The sequence below is a fragment of the Cetorhinus maximus genome, chromosome 11 (genome assembly GCF_964194155.1).
Source record: "Cetorhinus maximus chromosome 11, sCetMax3.hap1.1, whole genome shotgun sequence".
Taxonomy (NCBI): Eukaryota; Metazoa; Chordata; class Chondrichthyes; order Lamniformes; family Cetorhinidae; genus Cetorhinus; species Cetorhinus maximus.
In genome coordinates this window covers 65,196,820-65,223,479 of record NC_135889.1, presented here as the reverse complement: position 1 = coordinate 65,223,479, position 26,660 = coordinate 65,196,820, and the positions used below count along the sequence as shown (strand labels likewise).

Genomic DNA, 26,660 nt, shown 5'->3' with positions numbered 1-26,660 from the left:
CAGAGGGGTACATGGACTGAACTACTTCCAACTAATGATGATAGAGGTAATTTTAACTTAAATAACCTGATGAGAAACTGATGTGATTAGGTCAGCCACCCATGTGGCACCATTTCTAATTTATTCTCCAAAGGTTTCAATTGAGAGCAAAATTGGATATGGTGTAAAAAGGGCAAATCCAATCTCTCAGTTACTGCTGGGTGAGTTAGGTTACATTACCCTGGATGTTTCTAGATGTGAAATGCAACACAGTGTTAAACAAGGGAAAAAAATGCTGGAAAATTGTCCTATTTAGAAGTCAGGAGATAATTCTGCCACATATATTTTAGTTCAGTGGTGAAATACATCTGAAATTCTCAGAGTTGAAGTTTTATAAAAGGAAAATAATTTGTCTCTCAGTGAAAAAAGATCCATTTTAACCACTTTGCAGTAAAAAAATAATCTTAGGATATCTTATGAATACAAAATTAGCTTAATTAGGGATGACTCCAATCCTGTCACCAAGCACCCATTACCCTAATTTATAGAACTGCAAAACCATGTAGGCCCCTTAAGTACATTTACCTGCAAGCATTTTGAACCATGTATTATAATGCATACTCTGCATTAAATCATGCCCTTAAGAGTGTATGTAAACTTTGTAGATATTATAATAGAGAAACCTGCAAAAAATTGTATCTAGCTTTAGGTTGCTGGCTGTTGGACCTTCCCAAAGGAAACTGAGTCACCGACTGGTACAGTACACTTGGGCCTGAATTTTTAGGTCAGTGGGCAGGCACGATCGGCGGGCCCTGGATCGACCGGGGAACAGACCTTCGCCGCTATCGGTCCCCAACTGTGATTTCATGCTGGCTGGCCAAATAATGGCCAACCAACGTGAAATGCATGCTGAGAAGCTCAGCGTTACCGGGGTGGGGGTGGGGAAGAGGGTGGGCTCTGATGTCAATGCGGGCATGGGCCAGGGCTGAGAGGAAGCTCCCTGAAGGCAGGGAGCTGCCTCAGGGGGCTGAAGATCTGAAAAATCAAAAATAAAGGTTTCAGAAATTGAAAGAAAGCGTCCATGCATCATAATAAATCAGCTGAAAATTTAGCTACTGAAAATGCTGTCCACAGAAGTTTATTTATATTCTATTTAATCGCAGAAACCTCATCCAGCCCATGGATGGGGTTTCATGAAAAATGGAAAGGCCCCCTGGCTGATTTGCCAGTCCGCCAACCGTAAGATTGGAAGGAACAAGAAAAATTGGAGTCAATTGATCTGTTAATGGGCTTAATTGCCGGCGGATGTGATCCGACTTTTGTGCGTGTCTGCCAACCGAAATATCGTGCGAGCGTGGGATGATGTCAGGACACTTGCCCAAAGTCATCGTGCGCAATTTCACGCCGGATTGGGTCGGGCACCGCTCGCCCGCCGAGCTAAAAATTCTGCCCTAGCACATTTCAGGCAGAAAAACATTGCGGCTGTTTCACCAGTAGCAAACATTTACAACCATTGCCAATGACACTTCTACCAAGTCTTCTTTCATGTTAGCAAAAGCACCTTATTTAGATTTCAGTATTGATGCTGAAGCCTGAACTGTCGCTCAAAGCAGTATAATAATAAAAGGGAGCACACTGGTTAACCCATGCAATAAATAGAATTAAATATTATGGCTAAACATGTTTGATTGTGCTGCCAGTGTAATTGTAGTAAATATGTGCTAAATAGTTTTAAAACAATTAAAATGATGGGGACCTGAAATCCACAAACATGATTTTTAAATATAAAACATTATATAAATTAATTTTAACTAATATTTATTTATTTTATAGGTTGTTTTCAATTTTTAGATATTTGGCAAAACAATAATTTGATTGCTTATTTGTTTTATTTCAATTGCACTAAAATTCACTGCACATAATATTTCCAAACTGTTACTAACTTAGAGTTAAATGGCTGAAAGAGACAGCTGGTCACACCATCTGTTTAAAGATTTTAGGGGCCAAAAGAAACAGGTTACACCTTTAACCAAGCCAACTCTTTCTTTACCCCCTTCTACTGATAGCCCGCAGTGGGCTAATCTAAATTTCACGCTCTGATTTATTGAGACACTCCTACAGCTCCTGCCACGGACTCAGCTGCCATAGCCATACTCCTCCCAATTTCCATTACTTCTTTCACCTCTGCCAAAATTACCTCCCTTTTTCAATAGTCAAATAAAGACAGGGAAATTGTTGTAGATCTTTGAAACATTTATGTTGGATAAGTAATGGATTTACTACATAGTGCATACAGGAACACGCCTGACAAACCTATCAGACCAGAAACGATACATTTATTCTTGTAAATGGTTATCATTTTAAGTTCCTGAGCTTTCTTCTTTTCACTATTGTGTCAATGCAAATGAAAGCAATTCAAATGTGTGAAAAGAGGATTAGGATGCAACAAATTGCAGGTGTGAGGAAGCTGAAACAAAAGACACAACACCCTAATGGCATTTCATGTCATTAAAAAGTCTTTGATGCTTCGATTCTATTCTCTTTCACTTTTATTCCTTACTTTTGAACCTTGGTTTTTTTATTAACATGACCTGCTTAGGAATATATTTTTGCATATCTCTTTAAACAACTGTAATTTAACGCATCTGTTTGCTGTTTCTGCTACTTTAGTTTCCATAGTATCAAGCATTATCATAGTTTGGAATGGATAAAGCCACTAAGAAAGCACTAGTAATCTTTTATTTATACTGAGAAGGAAGTGAAATGAAAAAGTGTTTCAGACCTGAACTTATTGCTTTATACTAAACAGATCAGAATTGTATATTGCAATTGCCTGAGAAAAACAGATCATGCTGTCAAAATATAACATGAGGTCCACATTAGTCAGTGACTAAATTTGCCACAAAGTGTAAGAAACATAAAACAGCAGACTGATAGACCTATTTGTTCCTTTCCTTTGTTCATATGGTTACCAGGCCACACAGGCAGGAAGTCATTTTTCTGAAAAGCTTGGCCCCAGGTGTTCCCAATAACCGGTTCAATAAGGCTCTGATGATCTGCTTATCACGAGTTACTGAGGCACGTCAGCGTAGTACATATCTGTTAATACAGGCTCACAGATATATATGGATTATAAAGAGCTGTGAATGGTGGGCCCTGGTAGTAATAACTTGAGACATAGTCAATCATCAAATGACTAAAAATAAACTAATTAAGCACCCAAAGTTATAAATTTATAGGCTGTAACTAGAGATCTGCAGTTTCAGTTTTAATACCTTATGTTTTCCAGGAATTTTTCAACGATTATTTTCTAAAACATTCAAAAATCAGCAAGAAAAATAGAATAGATAAAAGTTTGGATGAAACAAAAAGAACAACTGTGATTTTTCTACTTGAATTAACAAAAGCAACATACAATTGCAAGTACCTTGAGATCTCCTATACCAGTTTCTGGTTTCTTACAGAACACGAAAATCTCTTGGGGTTCTTGCAATTTGTATGTTGCACATTGATCTTCTGTTTTCTTCTCATGTTATCATGTGACTAATGTGACTCAAAGAAGCTAATTGAAGTGCATATGCTTCAGGAGACAGAATTATTTTCAGTACATGAAGGGCGCACTTTCAAACAGAAATAAGAATAAGAACAATATAGGAAAGAGAAGAAAATTATTAAAATGAGTGACTTGAACAACAATTTATATTTACATAGCACTTTTAATGTAATAAAATGCCCCTAAGTGCTTCAGAGGAGCACTTGTTATAAAGCAAGATTTAGCATGGAGCCACATAAGACTGGTGACCAAAAAGCTGGGGTAAGTTTTAAGGAGTATGTTAAAGGAAGGAGAGGACAAGAGGTGGAGAAATTTAGGGAAGGAATTCCTTGGATCAGGGCCTTTGCAGCTGATGTCATGGCCTCCAATAGTGGAAAAACTGAAATTAATAATCTCTCTTTCCTCCTTTAAGACATTCTTTAAAACCTATCTTTTTCACAAAGCCCTTGATCATCTGCATTAATATCTCCTTATGTAGTTTTGTATCAAATTTTGCCTTAGGTCACTCCTGTGAAGAGAGGACAAGGAGTTGGAACCTCAGCACAGGTTCAACCAGGACACGAATGATCAAACAGTCTGATCCATTTTGAGAAAGTTGCTGGAAGACTAATGGAGCTGGTGGAGAATACGGCAGGTTCAATGGAAGTTACTTTGGTATTCCCAAATTTAACTGAAGCAAGTTAAAACTCATTAAAGACTGGATGTTGGACAAGAAATCTAACAGCGTAGATGTAGTGAATGGTTTGAAAAGTGGAGGATGAAAGACAGTGCTGCACATCATCAATATACATGTGGAAGCTGACCACATTACTTTGGATGATGTTGCCATGGAGCAATGACTAAATGAGTAAGACGAGGGAGCCAAAGATAGATTATTGGGGTCTCCAGAGGTGATGGTGTAAAGACTATTAGAGTTACAAGTGAAAATAAGGGAAGGCAGGCCAAGGAGGAGGACAACTGAAGAGAAATGTTGTAGGAGGATAGTATTGTCGACTGTGGCCTGGATTTTTGTTCCTGAGTGAGGAGCGCAGAGCTGGGATATTTCTAGGCTGTGCAAACTCGACCCAGGAGAAAATGGCCCGGAATGCTGGATATTCATTCTAGGGTGGCAGGGTTTCCTGGGAGTTGGGTCAGGTGACCCCAGAATGAGTGTGGAAGATGCTGGGTGTGGAGGCAGGCTGGCGAAAGGCTGACCTCGGTGCTCCGGCACTGTGTTGAAGTTGTTTTACAAAACAGAAAACATAAAACAGTCCTCCAGCCCTCACACTCCACACACTCCCTATGCCAATTCATGCCATCTCATGCCCCCACCCACCCCCCCCCACCATGGCCTCTCATACCTTCCATGCCAACTTATGCCCCCCACCCATTGCCAATGTCCCTTCATATCCTCCATGCCAACCTATGTCTCCCACACACTCCCGTGGCTCTTCATAGCTCTTGTGGGAACATGTTAGAAGCTATTATTAAAGTTATAGCAGGCCACTTAGAAAAATTCAAGGCAATCAGTCAGAGTCAACATGGTTTTGTGAAAGGGAAATTATGTTTAACCAACTTATTGGAATTCTTTGGAGGAATCACATGTGCTGTGGATAAAGGGGAACTGGTGGATGTACTGTACTTAGATCTCCAGAAGGCACTTGATAAGGTGCCACGTCAAAGGTTATTGAGGAAAATAAATGCGCATGGTGTAGGGGGTAACATATTCGCATGGATAGAAGATTGGTTACCTAACTGGAAACAGAGAGTAGGCATAAATGGGTCTTTTTCTGGTTGGCAGGATGTAATGAGTGGTGTGCCACAAGGATCAGTGCTGCGGCCTCAACTTATTACAATTTACATAAATGACTTGGACAAAAAGGCCAAAGGTATGGTTGCTAAATTTGTTGATGACATAAAGATAGGTAGGAAAGTAAGTTGTGAAGAAGACATTAGGAGGTTACAAAGGGATATAGATAGGTTAAGTGAGTGGGCAAATATCTGGCAAATGGAGTATAATGTGGGCAAATGTGAAATTGTCTATTTTGGAAGGAAGAATAAAAAAGAAACATATTATCTAAATGGTGAGAGATTGCAGAGCTCCAAGGTGCAGTGGAATCTGGGTGTCCTAGTGCATGAATTGCAAAAAGTTAGTATGCAGGTATAGCAAGTAATTAGGAAAGCTAATAGAATGTTATCATTCATTGTGAGGGGAATTGAATACAAAAGTAGGGAGGTTATGCTTTGGTCATACAGAGCATTGGTGAGACTACATCTGGACTACTGTGTACAGTATTGGCCTCCTTATTTAAGGAAGGATGTAAATGCATTGGAAGCGGTTCAGAGAAGGTCTGCTAAATTAATACCTGGAATGGGTGGGCTGTCTTACGAGGAAGGGTTGAATAGGTTAGACTTGTATCCGCTGAAGTTTAGATGAGTAAGGGGCGACTTGACTTTCTCCTAGAGGGTCATAAGTCTTTGGAGTCTCTTCCTCAAAAGGCAGTGGAAGCAGGATCTTTGAATATTTTTAAGGCAGAGGTAAATAGATTCTTGATAAGCAAGGGGGTAAAAGATTATTGGGGGTAGGCGGGAATGTGGAGTTGAGGCTACAATCAGATCAGCCATGATCTTATTGAATGGTGGAGCAGGCTCGAGGGGCCAAGTGGCCTACTCCTGCTCCTAAGTTAATGTATGTATGTGTTAACTTAGTGCCAACGTGTGCCAACCCATGCCCCCACCATCCTTTTCCCTTACAGCTACCATGACAACTCACCCAGTATCTACCATGGGCAGATCTCAGGGCCCATGCCGAGATTAAATAAAATAATGTTCCAAGTGTCTATTGCAGACTATTTTTTAAAAAAAACACCCATTCATAAAAAAACATTTACTACATTTACATTCCTTCAACTATACATTATCCCTTATAACAACAAACATTTCATTCAATTGCATAATCCCTTATAAAAACAAGCATTGGAATTCATAGTATCATTTCAAAGAGTCTAAATCACTTGGAGCTGTCAACCACCTGTGAAATGGCAGGTACCCTACTGTGATAATGAACATTGTGAAGTCAGTCATATAGCATTAATCCAGTAATGGTAATCCTAAGGCTTATGTCAACAAACAGTGAAATAGCAAGTAATTATTTTTAACACCCCAAATTATTTTTTTCAAAGAGTTAAAGGGCAGGAGTTTTAAATACCTTTTAGCTCCCTTTGACAGTTCATCTTGACACTTTTGACAGTTGTCTTTGACAGTACCAATGAGCTTCACACTTTCAATTAGTTTATGCATTTTGTACGCACATTCATGCCTAATTTTTGAAAATCCCAAAGGGCACCTTTCCTCTTCCAAAGGGCACCTTACCACTCCCAAAGCTGCCCAGGTCTATATCCAAAGGAGTACCTCACCTCTCCAAAAGGGTACCCTGGCTACCTGACTATCCAAACAAATCCACAAAGTTCAAACCTGCTCCTACCAGTTCTAATCTGCACACATCAGGTTTCAGACACCTCGCAAACCAAAAATCACATGAGTGGAGGCAGCTGCTGACTTCTGTGGGCAGCTGCCTCCACGAAATGTCCATGCATGAGTCCCAACCCGGGCCAATTCCTGTCCCCGTGAAAATGGTAGGTGCAGTGTTCAGGATGGGACTCCCGGATTTGGGCCTCTTCCGCTACTTTCACCATGATAGGGAACCTCTCCAGCATTGTGAAAATCCAAGCCTCTGTCATTGACTGCAGGGCGATCAAGGGGAACAAGAAGAAATAATGCACAAAAATACACATGGCAATCATTTAAAGGAAATTCATTACTCTCTATCCATACTTTCCATTTTTTATGCCACTTCCTTATCTTTTAAAATTCTTCAATTCAACTTTTTGAGCTTCCTATTTTTAGCATTCTTCAATTTTCCACCTTGAGGGCAATTACTGTTTGCTCAGCCTCTCCATTCTGCCTGACCTGAAGCTCTCCTAACCTCTGAGCCCAGCGACATGCTAAGGTCCTGCCTGTTCACCGTTTCTGCTCTCGTAGGTTCAAATCTACCTCACTGAGCACACTATGGAGCTGAGAGAGGGAAATTAAATGCAAGGAGTAAAGAAGAAGAAAGGCACACATTTGTATAATGTCTTTATCACACCTCAAAGCATTTTACTAACAATGTTTTACTTTGAAGGTAGGCAACTATTATGCAGGCTGATTTTGAAGTTGATTCAGAAGAGAACACAGAAACAGGTAAGGGTATAAAAGATCACAAGAAATAAAGCAAATAAAATACAAAATATAAAAAGACACAAAACCAATATGATTGAAGAAGGTGTATGATAGATATATACAAAGAGAAAAAAGATAAGACAAAATGATACAAAGACACAGGGCTGGCTGAGTTTTCTCAGCCCCATGGAGAGGGGTTTGGTAGCAGAGGGTCGGGAAAGTAGCAGAAAACCCTGTTGGGACTAACTTCTAGCCAGTTTTCCCAGGGAGGACTGCCAGGGGAATTAGCAGCCGGCTCCATGAAGCCAGACAACCAATAGCTTCAATTAAACGCCCAGCAAGGGCCATTATCACACACCAACGGAAATTTACTAGCAACAGATGGGCTCCCGGCTGAATCTGGAGCCCATAAACTGATAGAAGTGGCCTTCTGGTAGCTGACCAGAGGTCAAATGGAGACTCATCTCAAACACCCAATGACAGAGTCGCAAAATTGAAATGGCCACGGCTGCAATCATTCCTATGGAGGAGATATCCCTCCACACTAAAGGCCCTAACATCTCTTGGTCTTTCTTTTAAAGACATGTTCATCAGACATCCAAGAGAGCCTCCATTTCGAGGCATCCTCACAATCTCCTACCTCTCTCAGCAGTGTCCATCTCACATGATAGACAACTGGCCATCCAATGTTGCAGGCCCTCTCATTGGGCCTGCTGTAGTTAATTGGATGGCGAACATGGAGGCAACCAATTCACAGGCTGCCTGATGTAAAGTTGCTTTGGTGGGCATGTCACATGCAGGCTTGGGGCCCACATATGTTTCTGTTGTCAGGGCCTCAGCGCTGACAGGAAAACTCAGCCCACAGACACAGAAACTGTGGGTGGAATTTAACATTTGCAATGGGGTTCGAGCTTGCTGGCTGAAGAATCGGCAGGAGCCCCAGGTCACCTCTGATGAAGAAGGTCCCCAATTATTAAGTGCCCAGCAAGTACTTAATTGGCCTTCCTGGGACTAAGGACCCTGGCGGCAGAAATTCTGCCTCCCAAGAGCTGTCTGCCAATCAGAGGTGGGATTTCTGCCATTGTCCGTAAGGGCCATCAGGAGCGGTGGCAGCTATTGGCAATGCACCCAACTGAGGCCCAGGATCACTGAGGGACATCAAGCCAAAAGTAATTGAGGGTGGATGGGGGCCATGCGGTGGGGTCACAGGAGAGGGGAGAGTGGCTCCCCCCCATTACCCGGTGCTGGGTCCCCTGATCAGACACTGTGCATTCGAATGAGGGAGCCCCCCTCCCCCGACCCCGGGAGCCTGCAAGCAATCACGACGGTGTTTGCTTTCCAGGCTCCACATGTGGTGACTCCCTCACCTGCCACTGTTTGAAAACCAGTGGTGGTAGAATGAGACCCTTAAATTGGCATTAATTGCCCACTTAATAGGCCTCAATTGGCATGTGGGTAGGACAGGGTCACATGAGGGGACATGTTTTTAACAGTTTTAAATTCTTTATTTATGTTTTTAAAAATCTTCAGTGCGTGCATTCGCTCACATGCGCAAACCTCTGTGCTTGCCCTCCTCATGCCCCCACCCCGGCAGCGCTCAGTGTTGCAGTGTGTGATTCACGCTGTCTGACCATTAATTGGCCAGCCAGCATGAAATTGCGGTCGGGGCCCGATCACGGGTGGCAGTCGGTTTTGCGACCACTCCTGCGCCCGCCCACCGCGCCCACCTGATGAGGTAAAAATCCTGCTCGTGCTGTGCATGCTGCACTGTTTTTTCGGGCTGTGAAGTAGCCAACCCACAAGTCCATAAAGATGCCTCTAGTGGCTGCTACCAAAGATGCAAGTAAAAGCTTCTCACTTGGATGAACGTGGAGCCAGCTGTAGTAGGAGAGCTCCTCTTCACTTCACATTGAAATTGCGGGCTGCAGCAGGTCACCACTGGCTCCTCCACCCCGCCCACCACAGTGACCTCCTCCCTCCCAGATTTAGCGGTGGGTCAGATGCCAATATCCCCATGATCGATCTTCATCTTTGTCACCATCTTGGGATGCAACTGGTGTCCTTAGCAGTTGGTTGCATCCCGAAAACACTAGCGTACCAATTCACTTACTTTTGTGCATGATTACCCAGATTGAGTATGAACCAATTTTTACCCCAGTGAGAAACAGAGAGAGATGAGAACAATTAAAGTGGAAATGGGGAGGCAGTGCTGTGAAAATGGTAGGGAATGACCTACCTCTCCTTTGCTGCCTTCACTGCAGCAATGGAGGGGCTTACCACTAGACAGCTGGAGTGGCCTCAGAATCAGGAGATAGGTCCATTTAAAATGGAAATCAAAATTCGATAATGTCAATAGAACCCTGATTGCCATTTTTGGACTGAATTAAAGGTGCACCATATATACTTCAACAACTATCACTTAGTGACCTGACTTGACCAATATGCTGAAGGTAAATTTCTCTTTCTTTTTATGGGAAGAGCAGGAGTGAGTGCTCTTCCAAGTTCCACACATCCAGCCATGTTTACTGCTGCTTTGGCTGCCCTCCCTCATCAAACATCAGGGTTTCCCCAACTGACCTACCATTTGGGCCCAGAGCCCAATTGGGCTGCCTGATATTATGGCAGCCCAGAGCTGGTGGGCTATGCCTGGGTGCTTGAACTTTGGCTACAACCTATCACTCAAAATCAAATGAAGTCCAAGACTCAAAATGGGCCTAACTTTCCACTGAGCATAACAGCTGGCAAGTTCCACTGGTCAGCCACCGGAAATCATAAAATGGTTAGGGCACAGAAGTTGGCCGTTTGACCTGTTGTGTCCATTTTGACTCTCTGCAGGAACAACTCAGTTGGTCCCACTCCCCCGCCTTTTCCCCAATGCCTTGCAAATTTTTTCTCTTCAGGTAATTCTCTTTTGAAAGCAATAATTGAATATGCCTATATCACGCTCTCAAGCAGCGCACTGCAGATCCTAGCTCCACATTGCATAAAAACATTTTCCTGTTGCATTTGGTCCTTTTGCCACTCTCCCATTGGGATCAGCTTCTCCCTATCTACTCTGCCCAAAGCCCTAATGACTTTGAACACCAGGGGAAAAATTAATTCCTTAGAATGGGAATCAAGCTGCGAAGATAGCTATTTAAAAAGGGGGAGAGAAAGAGATACTCATACAAGTTTTATTTTTTTTGTCTACGACCTGCATAGTGTAAATTAAGTAACTTTTTAATTTAAAAAAAACACTATGAAACTTGCAAAGTAGTTATTAAAATTTACGCTAATTTAGCAGGACTTTTAATAGCAACAATTGCACTTTAGAATCCATATGACTTATTGCAGCACAGTTACAATTTCATGTACGGCTGTGTGGTTCACCTATGCATTTCTCTTATGTGAAGTTCCTGTGTGCAGCTGTTGCATCACAAAGAGGTACACAGCCAATCAGAGAGATTGAGAAAAGAGAAAAGACTCCCTTGGAAATATGGGAGAAGTTGGCTTGGCTGGTTCTTCAACCAAGGAATTTTGTATGGCGTGGGGAGACTAAATATTTTTTGCACTGTAAACAATAAAACAATCATCCTTTTTTCTGACAAAAATGGTTATTCAGCTTTAAGAAATTTAACATTAGTAAAAATGTTTGGTTACACACTTTCAAGCTGGCAACTACATTAGAAATTTCACAAATTGTTAATTACTTCAAAGCCATATTCCTTTTAACTGGCTACAGGTCATCAAATTGTAAAAATGCATCAAGCAACAAAAATAACTGACGAATTATGGACAAAGCACCATTAACACTGAATGAAGAAGCAAATGTATATATTAACAGGAACACACCATTTAATTTTGTGCTCACTAAGGTGAATGATATCAGTACAGGGGAAGAAAAATGGTTCTAAACCAGCCTCAAATAATATCAGACAATAATATCAGGTAAAATGCACAGATGATCTCCCAAAAATAAATCTTTCTGTTTCAACTTTGGAAATTCCAAACATTAACTGAGTAAAGTGTCTAATTTACAGTTGTTGAGACAAAAACTGGTTGTACATTATACAAGACCCCATTCATGTTGTTGGTTTCTGGAAGTTAGGGACATATGTAGGCTTCTGCAAACCAAATGTAAAATTGCTGGGACTCACTAAGAATAACAGCCAGAAAGACATGTGGTGGACTTCCTGGCCGCTGGGTTGAGTGAGTCTTGCAGTTTTACATTTGGCTTGCAGGCAACTGTGCAAGTTCTAAACTTCCAGGACTTTGACGGGGGGTGGGGGTGGGGGGGGGGGGGTGTTATTTTACAGCTCTCCCGGCAGGTATGTTTTTCGCAAGGGCATGTAAAATACGTTGGCTGAGTAGACCACCGCCCACACCCGATCCAGTCCCCATAATATGTGGAGTGGGTAGTAAGGTTCCCACTAGCCTGCCCACTCTTTTAGTACTATTGTGGCCTTAACTGCACAATTTAGGGGCAATTAAGGGCCTTAATCTGCCTGCACTGGCATAATATGCTGGGCAGTGGAAGGCAGGTGAGAGCGGGGAGGCCGTTTTTTCACCAAAGTTGGTGAAAGGGTGGGAAAGAAGGGTTGGCACATCCTTCAGGGTGCAGCATGCGCATCAGGGGAACCCTCCCTTAGACTTTGGGCCTCCCTGCCTGGCCTCCAAAACCCATCCTCCCACCCCCAGGGTGCCTGACTCCCCCCCCATCACCCAAAAAGGCCCGTCTCTGGGATCCATGCTAGTCTCATCCCAGGGCCTCCTTGGGAGTCCCAGCAGCACCAACTACTCTCTTCTGGTGCTGCTGGGACTGCAATCTGATCGGCCGGCGCTCTGGAGGTCAGGATTTCCCTCCACTGAGGGGTGGAAGTCCAACCTTCAGTGTATTATCACTGAACAACAGTCTTTTTAATGTCAGTTGGTTTGTGACCAACTTTTCTTCCAGGTTGTGGGGGGTGGGGTGGTGGTAGGGAGCCAAAAGTATGCTTCCTGCCGAAAATTCAGCCCCTGGTGACAGTAAAGAACGATAGAAAGAACGTGCAATTACATAGCATTGTTTACGCCTGGAAACCTAGAATTTCCATAACTGAAATAGAATCATTTGCGGGATATCATCTCAGTGCATCTTTGAGGCCTCAAAGCGCTTAGAACCAAAACATTATTTGAACTGTAGTCACTGTTGTCAAGTAGGTAAATGTGGTAGTTAATTTTTGCACAGCAATATCTCATAAACATTAATGAGATGAATGACCAGTTAATCATTCAATAATTTATATAGATTCTTCTTTCCCCACCTATTTCCTTTATTTTTAAATCTAAAACTAAAACCTTGTTAGTCTTTCCACCCCACCCCCACTAGAGCTGTACTTTGAATATCCTGTCTTCCATTCTTAATTAGCACTTTTCTTAGACAAATATCACCACCTTCAACACCTCTTTGACCCTTTTGTCTGTGACATCTTTTGATTATCTGCTCATCTCCACAATCACCACACCCTCAATGTCTCTCTACAGCCCCCCCCCCCCACCCACCTTAAACCCGTTATATTTCTCCCTTCTTCTAACTATGCTTCAGATCTGCCGAAGGGCCATGAAGGCTCGAAACGTTAACTGATTTCTTCTCCGCCAATGCTGCCAGACCTGCTGAGTTTTTCCAGGTAATTCTGTTTTTGACCAGTTAATCTAGTTCAGTGGTGGGGGTTGGGAATAAATTGTGGCCAGAGCACTGGGAAAACTTGCTGCTCTTCTTTGAAAAATTCCTATGGGTTTTGTTCCCATCCGAACAGGCAAATAGGGATTGACGTCATGTCTCTTCTGAAAATTATTAATTTGAGTCTCACCTGATACAACTTTGCTTCTAAGATGATCTAGAAATGGTTGATGTCAACAAAACACAAAAGTGTTCTATTCCCTAACCTTGAAGTATCTCACCTTGATGGGTCCAATTAAACTGTTAAAGTACAAACCTATAGATTAGCTAAATATCTTTTATTTATGCCATTTCAAAATTAAACAGAGTATGTTTAAAAAATGCACCAAAAATGGAAGTAAATGTGTAAATTGTAGAATAATGCTATGTTAGGAAGCAGTATGTATACCAGCTGCATTATTTCCAGTTATGCATTGGCTGTAGCAGGCACACATCATGACCTGGAGGCATCAAAGGACACCTGGATAGCCCATTTGTTACTCTGCAAGCCAACACCATAAACATAAGAGGCCTCCATGCTGTTGCCTGAGCCCACGCTGAGCTACTAAGGGAAATTTCCTTTAATGACAGGTGTGCAAGGTTGGATTTATTGTCTGCTGTAACTTCCACTGCCATTCTAAATAAACTATGATTTTTATTGCCTTTACTAATAGTAAATAATTAGTTACAATACAGAAATCCGGAGGACAAAAGAAATGCAGTTTTTCTTGCATCTTCATTTCACAAGCTTTTCTAATATTATCATGTTGAGAAATATTGAAACAATTTTCTACACAATTAAGGATAGTTTCTAATTTATTCACAGATTATTGAAGTTGTCTATTGGTCTTCACATTTTTTGATTATATTTTTATGTTGAATGAGTGAAATTTTTCACCGAATATTATTTAATGCAAAGCCTGGTACAAATATAGAACCCTTTAGCGTTCAAATTGTTAATAAATTAATGGTGGAATTGACTGAAAACTTGCAGATCGATACTGGGCATATTTTAATACTCGCAAGCAGAATTAAAACCCCATGGAGATGGACTTGAATGAAACAACAAGAAGCAAGCAGAATTAAAAAAATCACTGACAGAGCACTTCATAGAAATAAGTTTTAGTGTATAGTTTTTTCCTCTTTATAGAAAAAATTAACAATGATTAATGAACTGTTTCTCAGGGATTATTTGACTCTTATTTCTGCTATTATTTTTAAAAATTCCATTCAGACTGCATGTGCTTATTCCAGTGTATGGTTTACAAAACCTGGCAATGAAAAAAATTACATATGGATATACGAATTAGGAACAGGAGTAGGCCACTCGGCCCTTCAAGCTTGCTGCACCATTCAATAAGATCGTGGCTGATCTGATTTTAATCTCAACTTCACATTCCTGCCTACCCCCGATAACCTTTCACTCTCTTGCTTATCAAGAGTCTATCTACCTCTGTCTTAAAGATATTCAAGGAGTCTACCTCAACCACCCTTTGAGGAAGAGAATTCCAAAGTCAGAAATTGGCTGGTCAGATTTTGCAGAGAAATATAAAATCATTAAATTACCTATAGAGTCCACTTTTAGCTATGAGTAAAACCTGGTCCTCTTGGAATAGGAGGGGGAGGGTTCAATGAATCATCTTCCTCAGGGACAGGTTCAATACATGACAGTGATTTGTAATATTCATCTTCAATGTCCAGCACTTTGATTTGACTGTGATAAAGAAGGAAAAGGGTGACTTAACAAAGCTTTTCACATGTAAAGTACTATCTATTAACATGTCAATCACATAATTTTAAATAAAATAAAGGGTTTGTTTTGTGGAGAGTCTTTAATCTAATTCTTAGAAGTATAAAAATACAGAAATCTATAACACAATAGTTTGCTTTATTTACAGTTAGAAAGAACTAAGAGTATCTGTTTACCCAAGTTTTCTTGGCTTTCTTTTACTCTCTTGGTATTGTAGGATTCCCTGTGGAGAGGGCCAAGAACACACAGTCAACAGCAGAGCAGCAAGTCGTTAATTTTTAATTCAAAGTGATTTTGTGTTGAATGCAAGCAGATGCTGATAATATCAGAAGTCACAGCATAATTTTTTTGATCAAAGAGCTCAAGTGAGCCTGATGAAGCATGCATCTTGCTTGGCTTTGATAAACCACATCAATTATTCACCGTGACGGCAGACATCCTGACATGAAAGCAACAGATAAAGAGCATAAGCACATGTTCACGAAGACAGACAGAAGAAGAGCATGGGGGTGGGGCTGGAGAGGTTGGGGCAGGTATTTATAATGGTATTATCATCTGGACCCAAAGTCAGCAAAGAGCTTTATTGCTACTTTGAACTCACATTTAACTGGTTATAATACAGGCTGTCCTCAGGGCTGTTCAGCATTTTGGGCTGCTGCATTCGTCGACGAGGTATTCTTAACTGTTTTTGTTCGGTTTCCTTTCTTGATCCTAAAACATTAAATCACAATGTTAACTATACAATAATCCAAAGCCACATGCACTCGTCGACTGCTAATTTCTTCATCTATTTTCCTGTCCTCCACAGCTCATTATTCATTTAAATCCCCACTGTTAACACTTGCAGTGCTAAACAAGGATAACAGCATGGTTCCCAAGAAAAATGTTTTAAGATTTTGAGCACATAGCTAAACATGTTCCTGTATTTCTATAACAAAATCTTGATTGCAGCTAATTGCAAATTTTTCATTCCAAGCTTACACCCACCATTTTTGTGTCATTTTCTTTCCCCTTTAGTCCTCATTCACACATTCTCTACCAGCTGCACCCAGACCTCTGTAATCAGCTGTTATGAGTGCTTACAACAGATAACTTGAACCCCAAGTTTCTTTTCCTCCACTTGAGAAATGTAAGCCTCTCTCCCATACGTATGTGTCCCCGACAACTTGACTGATAACGTATTTACATTATCAGGCTGCCACTGCATCAATAAAATGAACAAGCTGGCACCAGTGCTGATTTCGAATGATACAAGACTTACTAAAACAGGCAATGTCCCAGTAACATTGCTGTCACAAGTGGAAACAGACACGTTTTATGATCAGACATGTTTAATGGCTCAGCCCACCCACATAGCAAACAATGTAGGAATACTCTAGTTAGTCTCCAACTTAGTCCTGGCACTACTTGGAGAAGACCGGGAAGTTCTCCTGGTATCCTGGCCAATACTTATCCCTCAACCAACATCACTAAAATAGATTAGCTGGTCATTGCTGCAACCTTACTGTTTACAAACTGACTGTTGCATTTCTCTGCATTACAGCAGTGACAACACTTCAAAAATAATTCATGGCTGTGATCTGCTTTGAGCTTGTGAAAGGTGCTATAGGAATCCTATTTCTTGTTTTCTCTCTCTTATATATGAATGGCACCCATAGCAGTACAATTGCATAACTTTTACTCGAATCAATCTTAAAATGGAACAAAGCTATAGGATTGAGAATTCACTACAGCAGGTGCCTGCGCAAATGGATTTCACTGTATAGTTCAACAACTCACTACACCACCATGCCACAAATGAACACTCAACAAGCAGGTTAACAATTTAAATCACACATTTATTCAAAATTCAAAATATACGGCCGAAATTTGCTTTATGTGTTTTAAGTGTCAGTTTGCAGTGCTCTTGTCAGAAGGTTTAAGCTCCAACATACAACTTCAGCACATAAACTAGGTTGTATAGTATCGAAGAAATGCCAGATTGTTTCAGGTGCTGTCTTTTGGATGAGATGCTGGATGAGGCCTCCCTTTCCTGTGTGTGATTTAGTTGGGATTAAAGGATTCTACCGCACTATTTGAAGAGCAGGGAGTTATCCTTCTATAAATCAGCACAAAAGATTAATTTTATTTGATGGACTACAAAATTACATATTGAGGGAATTTTATTCCACCAGGGCAGGTGGGAGAGTGGCAGGGTGGGGGGCAGGATGTTGGGGAGTGGGGGGGGTTTACATTTTGGAAAATCTGAAACCTGATCCCAAGCTGCCCTGAAGGTGTCTACTTCCAGTTTGACCAAGGAGGGATGGGAGGCATGCCAGTAACCTGCTCACGAGAGGTGGAGCAGTAATTTAAATATGCTAATGAGTTTGCGTTTCTTATGTTTGACTAGATGTTACATTTAGCAGCTGTGGGGAAAAGGAGAAAACTATTCAAATGAGGTCCTGCTGTTAAATTTGGCTGGAATACACAATACCTGTACTTTCTGCATATGGCACACTGAAGCCGCTCTTGTAAAACTATAAGATGCAGGAGCAGAAGTAGGCCATTCGGCCCATCTAGCCTGCTCTGCCATTCAATAAGATCATGGCTGATCTGATAATCCTCAACTCCACTTCCCTGCCTTTTCCCCATAATCCTTGATTCCCTTACTGATTAAAAATCTGTCTATCTCAGGCTTGAATATTCTTAATGACCCAGCTTCTATAGCCCTCTGCAGTAAAAAATTCCACAGATTAACTACCCTCTGAGAGAAGAAATTCCTCCTCATCTCTGTTTTAAATGGGTGCCCCTTACTCTGAGATTATGCCCTCTGGTCCTAGACTCTCCCACAAGGGGAAACAACCTCTCAGCATCTACCCTGTCAAGCCCCCGAAGAATCTTATATGTTTCAATAAGGTCGCCTCTCATTCTTCTAAACTCCAATGAGTACAGGCCCAACCTACTCAACCTCTCCTCATAACAAAATCCCTCCATACCCGGAATCATCCAAGTGAACCTTCTCTGGATTGCCTCCAATGCCAGTATATCTTTCCTTAGATAAGGGGACCAAAACTGTTTACAGTATTCTAGGTGTGGTCTAACTAGTGCCTTGTATAGTTTTAGCAAGACTTCCCTATTTTTATACTCCATTCCCTTTGAAATAAAGACCAACATTCCATTTGCCTTCCCTATTACCTGTTTAACTTGTATGTTAGCTTTTTAGGATTAATGCACAAGGACCCCCAAATCCCTCTGTGCTGCAGCCTTGTGCAGTCTTTCCCCATTTAAATAATATTCAGCTCCTCTATTCTTCCTGCCAAAGTGCATAATCTCACATTTTCCAACATTATATTCTTATATTATTAACACATTATAGATCAAAGGAACAGTCCTTGCAACTCGGGTAACTTTCCAGGAGGGTTTTAGGATTGTCTCAGGCAAATCTTCCTGGTCCACAAGGAAAGTGGAATAAAACCTTACCTTCTTTGGTATTTTCTGGCTCAGGTTCCTCTTCCTGTCGGGTTGGCCTTTTGGGAAAATTACAATGGTTTCCCTGTGCAGGGCTTTGGTAAAAGAACATTCGAACCCCAATGATATCATCGGAGGTTAATCTCCATATTTAAAGAAGAATAGGTCAACTACTGGTATTTGTCTTTCTCAATGCGAGTCAAAAGAGTTGTAGAATGCTAGGGAGGGATTGGAGGTGGTCCTCCACAGGTTTCCTAATTGGCAACTGCAGTGGAGAAAGCACTGAGATCAGTGGCCCACAAGTCACACAACACTGAATTATGTTATACAAAAGCAAAATACTGTGGATGCTGGTAATTGAAATAAAAACAGAAAATGCTGGAAATACTCAGCAGGTCAGGCAACATCTGTGGAGAGAAAAAATAGAGTTAACAGGCAGAGGGGGGGGAGGCGGTTGCATAATGGTATTGTTGCTGGACTAGTAATCCAGAGACCCTGGGCAATACTCTGGGGACCCAGGTTCGAATCCCACCACAGCAGATGGTGGGATTTGAATCCAATAGAGATCATCATCTAATGATGACCATGATTGTTGTAAAAACCCATCTGGTTTACTAATGTCCTTTAGGGAAGGAAATCTGCCGTCCGTACCTGGTTTGGCCTACATGTGACTCCAGACCCACATGTGGTTGACTCTTAAATGCCCGCTGAACAAGGGCAATAAGGGGTGAGCAATAAATGCTGACCTGGCCAGTGACACCCACATCCCATGAATGAATTTTTAAAACTCTAATGCGGGGGGGCGCTGACGTCCATCACCAAAACTGGTAGCACCCCCACTGACGCAACCTCTGGGAACCCGAAGTAATTAAGTCCCTAATTGGCAGCATTTGCCTGTGTATCTTATTATATGGGCAATATCTTCTAGGAGCTTGACCCTTCTGCTGATTCCCTCTCCACTGCACCTTTCTCTGCTGATAGATTGTGGGCCTCGTCTCAAAAATGCATTTCTGCAGTTGCTTCCTTGGAAATACTTCAAATTCGTATCATTATTAGTTTAAAGACCACTAATCACAAAAATCAATGTTCCCATCTTCAAAAAGTGAGCATGTTGTAGAAAATATTACAAAATATGCAGAAAACGCATGAAAACCCACAGTGATTGGCTACCTCCCAGTCATTGATGCTAGCCCTACTGAGCTCAGTAAAGTGAACACAATCTCGCAGTAGAGTGTTGATATTGCAGACAAACTCAGACTGGATAAGATTATCGTAGTAATGGACCAGGCAATTTACGCAAAGGCCCAGATGATTCGTTGGAGGAATGCCCTCTTCATTCTTTGCATGGGGGAGTTTCACACTGCAATCACATTTATAGCTTGCAATGGGAAAAGATTTGCAGGTGACGCTCTTTAGGACATCATCACTGAATCTGAATTAGTTGTGGCAGGTTCTGTCAATGGCGTTGTAAGCAGCCATCATTACAACAGGAGTGTTAGAGCTTACAAAATTGCATGTGAAGCTCTACAGAGATTAAGATGGCAGCCTTATATCGACAATCTACCAGATGATGATGTCAACCTGACTTACAATCTGGCAGTTGAACTTCAGACTGCCTTCCTCAATGCTAATTTCGATGACACCCTCAACTCTGGATAGATTCCAGACACTCATTAGTTGCTACAACTTGGTTAATAATTGCAAAAACAGCATGACTTTTCAGTTCTTGAGTGGTTACATCAATGTGGTAGAAGAATTGCTGCTATTTATTAGAGCAACCAGGCTAACCAACTGGGAACTTCATCTTTCAAGTGTTCACTCCATGCTGCCATGATTCTTTGCTTACGATTGAATCAACTTTACCAGGTATCTTTCAACATATTGGCTTGAGGTGTGCAGCTTGAAAGAAAGTCATCCTGATATCAATGCAGAGTTATAAGCAGGACAATTTGTTGCCCAGAGATAATAAAAGTACGGCTTCTTGCAGACTGCATGTGATCAAGTTATTGAACAGATGGCTAACCATGATTTCAAGACAAAGGAAAGTTTGACAGGGTTTACTTTCAATAAGGGAGTTGTACAAAGATGGACCTTGTCACAGCATGAGAGGGCTGCTATAAACAGAAACTGTCAAGAGATGGCTGGTCATAGTAAATAAGATCACGCATTGATTTGGACAAGACGTGACAGGAGCATGATGAAAAGGATGTGAGGAATGTCATGGACACCATTCAAAATATGGTTAATACTTTTGATCCTTGGACACAAATCAGTTGTGTCACATCAGGCCAAGTTGTACCAGCACCTGTAATCTCGGACCTTAAAGAGGCCAAGGAAAAGGGAGATGACGCATTCATGACTTCTTATCAGCAGTAACTACAAAACCAGGATGTCAGCTTTCTTGATCTTGTCAAGAAGATGAAACTGAAGACTTTCAAGGACACAGGAAAATGTACGGTAACCAAAGTAAATGGTAGAAGAGATTGCTCTGAAGAATGATCAAAACTTATTTGCCTGACTATTATTTTTTGGGGCAGTGAGAAAAGTGGACATTAAAGAGCTACTGGTTCATACATTGGGAACATTGCCCTTGCCTCTAGCAAATCATGATGGATCCCTCATCAAGACAAAAAAAAGCATAGCTCTTACACTTTCTTGAGGGGTCATTCAACCCAGTCCCCTCCATTTGTGTGATGCCAAGTGGGACAACAAGGTATGGGATGCTATGGTAGTGATTCAAGTCATGAAACCTCAATCAACATTTGGGAAGTTTACTGACCAAATATTGAGAGTTCTTGTGAGATAAGTGAAGATGGATAAGTTAAGAGTAATCCACTTGGTTCTGGACAGATACAAGACCAACAGCATCAAAAGTGGAGAAAGGTAATGGAAGTCAGCAGAGGAATACAAATCATTAAAGTGTTCTCTCCTGACCAGAAAATCTCAAAGCAACAGTCAAAATGTTTGTCTTATAGTGACAAGGAAAATCTACTCCGGTTTCTCTCCAAAAAATGGTGTAAGTCTGCAAGAGAGATCATTGATGACATAACACACTTAGTTGACATGGAAATACTGCCATGCGTTTCATCAAAGGTACAGCAAAACAGATCTGGAGGTGGTACCAATCCCAGCACCGTTCTCCAAGCAAGAAGAAGCTAGCATATGAACTGCTTCACAGTGCATTTTCAGCCTGTTCCAATGAGCATGTTGTCATAAACAGTCCTGACATTGGTGTCTTAAGGACATTAATGCTATGCTCTACTTTCGCACAGGAAGAGCAAACAACATGCGTATAATTGATGCCCATTGCATCTTTGATCACTTTGGTAGGGATGTGTGTGCTGCTCTCTTTGGGTTTCACTGTTTTTCAGAATGCAATTCAGTGGGTGCTCTGTATGGAGTGAGAAGGTGAAATCAGCAAAAGTCCTATTCACCAGCAAAGAGCATTGTGCAACAATTGAGAATTTAGGGACATCATTTCACAATCTCTGTGAAGAACCAGTGACACACATTTGTGAACTCTATGGGCAGTTGGATGTAGAGATGTGAGCCAGGCCAGACGTCAAATGTTCAGGACTGGAAGTTATGCACAGAGGTGCTTGCCACCAAACAAAGATTCATTATCAAGCCTATAAAGTGTGCCAATTACCAGTCTGCAATACACAAGTGATATCTTCAGAACATGCTAGAATCCAAAGGACCCTGGGTGGAAACTGGAAAATGATGTACTTCTCATAGACTGGGTGCCACTTGCTCCAGCACCAGCAAGTGTAATGGAGCTTGCACATTGTTCATGCAAAAAGACACTGTGCACAAGAACAATGCCCTGTCTTCTCCACAAACTACCTTGCCCCAACATCTGCTCATACGTAGATTGTAGAATGCCACATCTTTGTCTGTAACTTCTAGGGCTCAGGAAGTAGATACCCTCGATTCAGATGGTGATGCTTCAAAGATATGCAAATATTAGGAAACATAACCAAATAATAATGAATGAGAAAAAAAAGTCTGGTGGAAGATACCCCCACAACCCACACCACCCTGGTCACCAATCTCAACCTCCCTCTCCTTTATGACCTATGGGGCAATTTACAGCTAAGTGGATGAATATGGGCATGTTGGATGATAAGTGAGTGCAAGTATCTCTCTGAAGTTTAAATAATCTTGCCCGGAATAAGTAGTTGCTATGGTAGATTTCTTCCTTAGCAACAGATATGAAAAATAACTTAGATTTATGTATGAGTGCACCATAAGATAATTTCGCATCTCAGCTGTCCTTAGTGATCCTTCTTTTGACCATTTCTTACACTACCTGTGTTCAAAATTTAGCAGCATGGTGACATGTCACCATTGCTTGCAAAAAGAAAATCCATAGAATTTTTATGTTTTTCACTCTTGGCAATTTCTTAGTAACATACAATTTTCAGCCTTAGGAACATGCAGTTTTTACTTCAGAAACATATTTTAAACATATTTACACTGGTTCTAGGTATTTCCCAAATGGGACTACATAATTCAAACAAGAAAATAGGCATTGGCCCACAGTCTATGATCTGCTGGTCTCTCCCCAGTAGGCTGTTGCTGCATCATGCTCATTTGTCCGAGGTTCAATCTAAGGCAGCCATGGCACCACCCAGCTTGAGCTTGAGTCTCAATACCTCCAATGTGCAGAAATTAGGCTCTCACTACAAATACTTTCAACACACCTTTTCCCAGTGGTAGGTAAGACGGCAGCTGTGAGTACTGACTATTTATTTCAGTTCTTTGCCTGGCTTTTAATGCACCCCATAAATTGATGTTCTCTTCTCACCTTGGATTCAATGCTGTCTTCCAGGAAGCCCAGGAAACCCATGCATGCACTATGAAATTCAAATGTCGGTTGAATACTGCGACAATTCAGTGATTAAAATTTTCAAATCACTAACCCATCTCTCTGGTGGGATTATGGACACACGGCCAAACTCATCCCAGAGTTAAACCCAGAAGGTGCCCATTGGGAGCGGCTTCCGAATGCACTAATATTTTTGACAACTTTAACCCCCACCCCCATCTGGACATTCTCAATGTCAAAATACCCCTAAAAGTCTGCAAAAACTGTTTCCCCATTTATAGTCACAGTTCACATAAGGGAAAAATACACTCAATTGTGTGCTTGGGTTCATATAAACTTACAGAAGTTGGTGCAAGTGACATGTCTACACTACCATTGACATAGAAAACTGTCCAAGGCACTTCACAGAGTTGTAATTGGAGGAAAATGAATGCCATACTGTAATAAAGAACTACTGGAGTGGAAAGACAGGTGGCCAAAAGTTTGGTCATAAAGGTAAGGAGGGATTTAAAGGAGAAGTGGGGTGAAGAAACTAAAGAGTCTAGGAAGGAAATTCTTGGGCGTAGGGCCAAGAAGGCAGAAATTATAGCAACCAATGTGGTGTAAAGGAGGCAAAAGGTCAAAGTTGAAGCACTGAAGATTTCTGGGCAGCGGTGGGGGTTGGGGGTTGTCATCGGGCTGGAGGAAGCTAAAGAGATAGAAATGGACAAGGTTATGAAGGGATTTAAATACGAGGATCAAAATCTTAAATTAGAGGCATTGTAGGGACTGAGAACTAATGCAGGTCAGCAAGGACAGAAGTGATAGATGAGTAATAGACTTGTCGTGGGATTGGATCAGGCAACAGATTTTTAGAGAAGCTGAAGTTTAAAGTGTGGAGGATGGGAGCTGAGTCAGGAGAGTATTTGAATAAGGTCACAAACAGGCTCCTACAACTATTTTCATCAAATATTACTTTAACCAATGTAAGACCTGTAATGCTGCCCTAAGCTGCATTTTTTGTCAACTTAGTATCTGATGTAAGGAGAAACCCAGCAACTTTGTTAAAACTCTGCAAACCAAATTACTGAGAAATCCAGAAAAACTGGAGTTTTATTGAGGTGATGTGCGATGAAAAAATCTCTTCCAGCGAGTCATGCCCCAATTAACTTCAGAGAGAGTTTAGCTGTAAACTGGTATCATCAAAATTTAAGGAAGCCAGGTTACTGTTGGAGTTTAACCAGCTAAACCTGCAGTTTACCAGCTCAGAATGCTACTAAAATTCTCACTGCTTATTCAGCTAGGACCTTTCGACCAGTTAAGAACTTTGGCATGAAAAATTACCGGAAACTAGAGGGAATAATCCCAGTTCCCAGCCTTAACTTGTCTTCCAAAGTTCTCTTGATTCAGGCACCATTGGTTTAGATTGGACAATTGTGTATGTAACCCTACTCTTTAAGAAAAGTGAGAGAGGGAAATCAGGGGCAGAATTTTGACCTTGGCGGGGGTGGGCGGTGGCGGTCAGGAAGCTGACTGCTGTCCGCGATCACGGTTGGAAGGCAATTTCACGCTGGCAGGCCAATTAAGGTCTGCCCAGCGTGAAACGCGAGCAGCAGCACTCATTGCTGCCTGTGCGGGGAGGCTGGGGGTAGGGCAAGTGGGGTGAGCATGAACTTTGTGCATGTGCGCAAGTGCATGCTTCAGAACCTCCCTGAGGCACAGAGCTGCCTCAGGGAGATGAAGATTTTCAAAGAAAAAAATAAAGGTTTGAAAAATGTTATAAAACATGTCCCCTCATGTGACATGTTATAAGTGGAATTTTAAAAAAATTATTTTATTTTTATTTGATGTTGGAAATCTCATCCCACCTGCGGATGAGGTTTCCAGAAAAATGCAAAGGCCGCTTGGCTTTATCGCCTGCCCGCCAAACGTAAGGTTGGATGGGCAGCAAAAAATTTAAGCTAATTGATACTTCAATGGCCTTAACAGGCTTCTTAGTTGTCGGCGGGCGCGTTGTTGATTCCTGCGTGCGCCCGTTGACTGAACTATCGTGTGACTGTGCATTGATGTCGGGACACTTGCCCAACATCAACCCACGTCATTTCATGCTTGAGTGGGTCGGGCGCCCACCCGCCTGCTGAAGTGAAAATTCTGACCCAGGGATTTATAGACCAGTTAGCCTAATATCTGTTGTTGGGAAACTACTAGAGTCTATAATTAAGGAAGGTGTGATTGAACACCTTGAAAATTTTCAGCTGATCAGGAAGAAACAGCATGGATTTGTAAAGGATAGGTCATGACTGACAAATCTAATTCAATTTTATGAGGAGGTACCTAAAGTAGTGGACAAGGGAATGTCCATGGATGTTATTTATATGGGCTTGCAGAAGGTATTTGATAAAGTTCCATATAGAAGACTGTTAACTAAAGTTGAAGCTCATGGAATTGAAGGGACATTCTTGAGCTGGTTAGGAAATTAGCTAAGCCGCATCAGACGGAGAGTAGAGATACTAGATAGGTACTCTAATTGCCTGGAAACCACCGGTGCTATCCCGCAAGGATCTGTGTTGGGGCCTCAATTACTCGTCATATTTATTATGACTTAGATGATGAGTTAGAAAGCCAAATATCCAAATTACTAATTGTATAGAGATATATATTGTCAGCAGTGTAGATGGAAAGAAATGTTGATAGGTTAAATGGATGTGCAAAATTGTGGAAATGGATTTCAATATAAGCAAATGTGAGAATACCCACTTTGGACTTAAAAATAATAGACTTGGGTGCTTTCTAAATCATAAAAAGATAGAAATAGTGGAGGTGCAAAGAGACTTGAGGGTCCATGGACATAGATCATTACAATATCATGAATAGGTATAGAAAATAATCAAAATATCTAATGGCATGCTAGCCTTCCATGTAGAGGACCAGAATACAAGGGGCAAGAAATCATGCTTCAGCTACACAAAGCCCTGGTTAGACCACATCTGGGGTGCTGAAAGTAGTTCTGGGCACGACACTTTGGGAAGGATATATTGGCCTTGGAGGGAGTGCAGTGTAGTTTTACCAGAATGATACCGGGGCCTGAATCTTCTGGTTGGTGTGCGCAGGTGGGCCCTGCTAGCCAATGCATAAAATGACACATGGTGACGTCGGGCTTGCATCCCGACGTCACTGCGCGTCATTCCGATCTTCAGTTCGGCAGGCGTGCACCGGAGTCGGCTGTGCGCCTGCTGAGCTGTCA

The 26,660-nt window shown here is 41.6% G+C and overlaps 1 protein-coding gene across 11 annotated transcripts in view; it reads right to left on the bottom strand.

The window, feature by feature from the left end:
* The window catches only part of myo3b (myosin IIIB), a 655,750-nt gene that overhangs the window by 29,007 nt on the left and 600,083 nt on the right, over window positions 1-26,660 (bottom strand). For 8 of the 11 annotated variants that reach the window (XR_013577968.1, XM_078552132.1, XM_078552136.1 and 5 more), the window contains 3 exons: window positions 15,761-15,870; window positions 15,336-15,382; window positions 14,976-15,123 (listed from right to left, as the gene is read on the bottom strand). The exons of 1 other annotated variant lie outside the window; for it this stretch is intronic. Coding sequence is in view for 8 of the 10 variants with exons in the window: in XM_078552132.1 (XP_078408258.1) it covers window positions 14,991-15,123; window positions 15,336-15,382; window positions 15,761-15,870 (290 nt within the window). In the remaining 2 variants the exon portion in view is untranslated. Of the gene's footprint in view, window positions 1-14,515; window positions 15,124-15,335; window positions 15,383-15,760; window positions 15,871-26,660 lie in introns of those variants that run through there. 2 more of the 11 variants (XR_013577969.1, XM_078552138.1) reach the window with 2 other exon arrangements.